Genomic DNA, 4,767 nt, shown 5'->3' on the forward strand with positions numbered 1-4,767 from the left:
GAGATGTGAACATGTTAAGAAAGAATGTATGATGTGCATTCAGTAACCAGAGCTCAGATCCGTTTAATCTTCCTAGAAGCAGCAACAATAAATAAACATAAAAATGAATAATTCTGAGTGCATCAATCTGTTTACAAGAATATATCAGCATCATTTTACTTCGAGGACAGTTATATTTGAACCACCCTATCTAAAGCACTCGTAACACCTTCCTTAGGGCTGGCATGAACTTCAGTCCAGCATTTATGTAAAGTTACTTTCATTTGTGACATTTCTGTGGAATAGAATGGTGCATTTAAGGACAGAAAATGTCAAAATAAAAGCCCCTTATGGCCCATCTTTGTTCAATCAAAACGTACCACTTTCATATTGAAATTTGTTATATATTAAGATAAATGGCACATCATGAGGGTCTCAAAAGAACCCTGATGGAGTGTGCTTCTAAGTCATGTATGCCTACCTCAGGCACCTTTTTATCCATTTGTAAAACGACAAGCTACCATAGCAGTTTCATACACTATGTTTGGTAAGTAGCCTTCAAGTTAGGTAAAGTGTACACTATAAGAACTTTACCCAATTTATGGGATCCTAACTGTTCGTTTTTAAATCAGGACAGACTTGTGGGGAAATTGGTTTTATTTGTTAAGCTGAAACCTGTACTGTATGAGTTGTTCCAAGGTTGAACAGACTTTATAGCCTGCTTGGGTCATCAATGGAGCTGTGGGTAACACCTCAACATGTATAAAAAAATTGGACTACTGTGGATTTGCTGTGATTTTAAAAGAGCATGAGGGATCTTGCAAGATAATGCCATATTTCAACTCTTGTTTCACCAATCAGCAGCTACCTACCTGTGTAACACTGAAGTGCTCAGTGCTCAGTTTCAACCAGGAAACAGTTATGTCAACATACATAGACGCATTCAAGCTGTTATGACACCATATAAATGAACTAAGCCATGAATTTTAAATTATAAATATTCACTGAACAGAGTTATCTTTAGTCTATGTATGAGGCATAGGCTAAAGACACAGGATATCATGTGAGAGAAAGAGGGACTTTTTTTTAACACATAAGAAACGTGATAGGAATCTTTCCGCACAGGACCATGGTAGGAAGTGTAGCATTGATATCGCAGAGTCCGCAACATCAGTGCTAAAGACTTTATGGCCAATCTCCCTAATGTGCATGTGTGAAACCCCAATCATCATGAAAGGGCCATTTTATCTTGGGGTGTATGTACCTCACTGATTGTTCATTCATACACTTGGATGTCTGTGAGTGTTCAGACCCTTAACAATATCACCAGAAATAAAACATTATGTAGTGTTCAACTGCCCTAAAATATTAAAATATTACATTAAAATGTTTCCATTAACTAAAATCTCTGTGAACATCTTGATTTTGACTCCTTTGTAAACTCCTCAGGAAGAAATTAGGTAAATGAATTTGGATTCAGGTGTTTTTTGAAATACAGTGTTCTCTTTACAGTCATTTAGACATTAGTCCTGCAGGTAAATCATCTTGCAGTGGAGTAGATTACTGCTGCGTGTTCCTTGGTCCCCAGATCTCTTCTCTTGGATTTCCTTCCAGAGAAACTCACTGTCGCATAGCTCAGCTCGCCTGTATAACCGTGCTACAGATAATGAAAACCAAAAATTAATTTAAAAAAAGTTTTGAAGCAGTTACTTATGTTTTTTAGATAGAGGATAAAATCTGTATGTGATAACTGCTCTACACATGTTGATGTAGTAATTAATTCAATTTTAAAATATCTTAATTGAAGTATTTTCTTGACTGTGATAAGGTTTTAGAATCGACTGTCCACTGATCTATATTTAGCTGAGCATATTTCATGACCATGTTGTCTACAGTTGGCCTCTGCTATGACTGATTGGAGAGGAGATCCGCAGCAACACCACAAAATCAAAAACATACTTTATTGGACTTTTCCTCTGTATATCCTCTTTTCGGAAAATAAACTTGTTTTAAAAAGCCAACTGGGCTAACTTAGAACATGAAACATTAAGGATCTGAGTGGCTTTATGAAGACTACTAAAGGATAATACTGGAAATGGGAATATTAATGGAAATAGTAGTAATCTAATGATAAAGAAGAGGTATTCTAAAACCTTAACGCCTACACATCAAATTCAAGTGTAAAACATTACTCAAATTTATTTGAAAATTGGGTAATCTAGTAGTGAACAACTACATGTTACTAATAGACATTAATTTGTCCTAAACGGTATCATTTTCATATGACTGAAAGGCATGTTCACCAGTACACATACAGTGAATCACACATTAGGGTAAATTAGAGATAGACAATAAATAACTGCAGAAGGATAATGGAAGGATATGGGAGATTTCATACCTCAGATGATGGAGTGGAGGCATCATGTAATAATTGAGCTGTACCTACAGTGGGAACAAAAAATGAATGGTGTACATTGTAATATGCAGTAGACACAGGGTCATTCAATTAAAAAAAAAAAAATCAGACACACATTTCTGATCCCATTTCATTATAGTACACTTCTATTTGTCTGTTCAAAGGGTAGTCTATGTGGATCGTTCTGAGATCAGAAGGCAAGGCTTAAGGTTTATTAGTTTTGTATATATAAAGATGCAATGATCATGTTTAAGTTTAGGATTACTATCATATTCAAACTCAAGGAATGACTATCATCCTGAAAGACTCCAGATGTGAGAATTCAATATTTAGCTTTTGTCTAGCAATCAAACTTCTAATAAAACTTCAAAACGTCTAAGACTGTGAGCAAAAAAACGCATTTTTATTTACTTGTTACCATTGTAAGACGTCCACAGAAAGTTGGAAACCTTTCCAGAAATCCACCCCTTTATTGATTGGTAATGGCGTGCTTGGGATTTAACCAACTATTGCTTGTTCAAATCTATACTGTTATCATTTACTTACCTAGTAAAGTTGAAGACTTTTTCTTGCACCTCACACATATCAGCATTACAATGATGACCAAGCAGAGTGCATTAGACACCGCCAGTATGATGACCTTAATATCAATCTGACTTGAATCAGCATCTGGCAGAGAAATAAATGTATGGTGAAAAGAAGCCTACATTCTCTAACATACCTTTGTAGCACTTTAAATACATATAAAATTGCTCATCTGCCTACGGAGATCAGGAGACCACAAAATGTACCAAGGCTTATTTAACCCAAAAAACTTGAAACTGGGTTTAGCTTGAGAAAACCTTTTAGCTCGACTGGACATTTTTAAAACTCAAAACTTAAAACAAGAAGAAACCAGAAGTGTTGCTTACCCGCAAGTTCCACTTTAGTCCCATTACCAAAAAGTATCTTGCCACATGTGGCCACAGCACAGTAATAGGTCCCAGCATCAGAAGGACTGAGGCTTTCCTTGGGGAGGTTATAGACACATTTCTGTGTAGAGGAGTCAGGCTTTGAGGTGTTCTCACACCGACCACCACTGTTTCCATGGGTGTATATAATTCCTGGATGAGATTCTCCTGATCCATGTCGAAACCAGTAGACACTGTGATCTTGCATACAAATTTCAGCGTGGACTCTACACTGCAAATTCATATTTGCTCCTAGCTGGATAGGTTTAGATGTGTTCTGCTGTATGGTTTCTTCAATTCTGATTGGTCCCGATAGATGTTGCTCAACATGTCTGACATTTTCACCTAAAACAAAAGTTTCATAGGTACTATATTCATAGGTACTTTGTATTTGGTAGCTAGAAACTAAGTACAAAGATAAATTAACTCATCATATTCCTTACAGTGACTTACCCTCATAAATAAGAAACAGCCCATCGCTAAACACAATAAGGTCATAATCACGAGCCCCACAGTAATAGATTCCAGTATCGGATGGCTTTGCATCTGTAATGGTCAAAATTAAGTCTGTTCCTTGCCTCTTGACTTTGAACCTTGGGTCGTTTTTGAAGTCCCCATAAAGCACTGGTTCGTGGGACTCAGCATAAAGACTAATTATGCATTCTGGAGCTTTCCCCAATAACTGCTTGAACCAGGAGAAATAATTTTCAAGGACCTCGGAGATGGAGCATTGTAGAGTCACTGTTTCTCCTGGCATGAAAGTCTTAAAACGTTCTGCCTGAATGATTGAGGTAGCTCTGATAAATCCTGTAATTCAAAGGCAAAGGGGAAAAAATATTGAAATTCTTTCTATTATCAATTTTGCTGCATTCAGACATGTAATTTTCTCAGTGAAGAACAGAAATCTTACCTGTCTTGCCAAACAGAACTAGTGTAAGAAGCAGTTTGATCATCGTTTACGTTACCTCTCTGAACAGGGCAATTTTTCTGAGGGCTCTCTTTGTCAAGATACAGTGGGTGTTGAGGGCTTACAGGCTTCTTATTGAAGAGCAAAACTGTGCTGACCTGATATGATTGGCTGTCACGTTTCTCACATCAGTCCTGGAATATGACACCATTATAGACCTTCCCTCAATTGATATCTTTTCTCTCTTTTATTCCCTTTTTTTCTCGTTTCTTTAGATCAAGCTCCATTTGACTGCATTACATCATCTGGTTTTTATATCCTCTTTTGTGTCGGTTCAAGGCAAATAGACAAGTATTTTTTTTTCACACCAGACTAAATAAGATAATATTTAAGAAAAGAAATAAGAGACAATAAGAAATGGAACATCTTCTCTCAAGAGGAAATAGACTACTTTTCATTCAATAAATACTGCCTTTGGAATTCCATAAATTCTGTGACAGCACTTTTTAATTCCA

The 4,767-nt window shown here is 36.5% G+C and overlaps 1 protein-coding gene across 1 annotated transcript; it reads right to left on the reverse strand.

Moving 5' to 3' along the window:
• Nucleotides 1–1,502: 1,502 nt before the first annotated feature.
• On the reverse strand, nt 1,503–4,298 carry LOC115816207 (tyrosine-protein phosphatase non-receptor type substrate 1-like). Its single transcript, XM_030779175.1, has 5 exons — nt 4,256–4,298; nt 3,795–4,152; nt 3,307–3,644; nt 2,942–3,064; nt 1,503–1,636 (listed from the first exon to the last, which is right to left on the reverse strand). The coding sequence occupies exons 1-5, from the start codon at nt 4,296–4,298 to the stop codon at nt 1,503–1,505; spliced, it is 996 nt and encodes a 331-aa protein (XP_030635035.1).
• Nucleotides 4,299–4,767: the final 469 nt, after the last annotated feature.

This window comes from Chanos chanos, chromosome 7 (assembly GCF_902362185.1).
Source record: "Chanos chanos chromosome 7, fChaCha1.1, whole genome shotgun sequence".
In the NCBI taxonomy this organism is placed as follows: domain Eukaryota; kingdom Metazoa; phylum Chordata; class Actinopteri; order Gonorynchiformes; family Chanidae; genus Chanos; species Chanos chanos.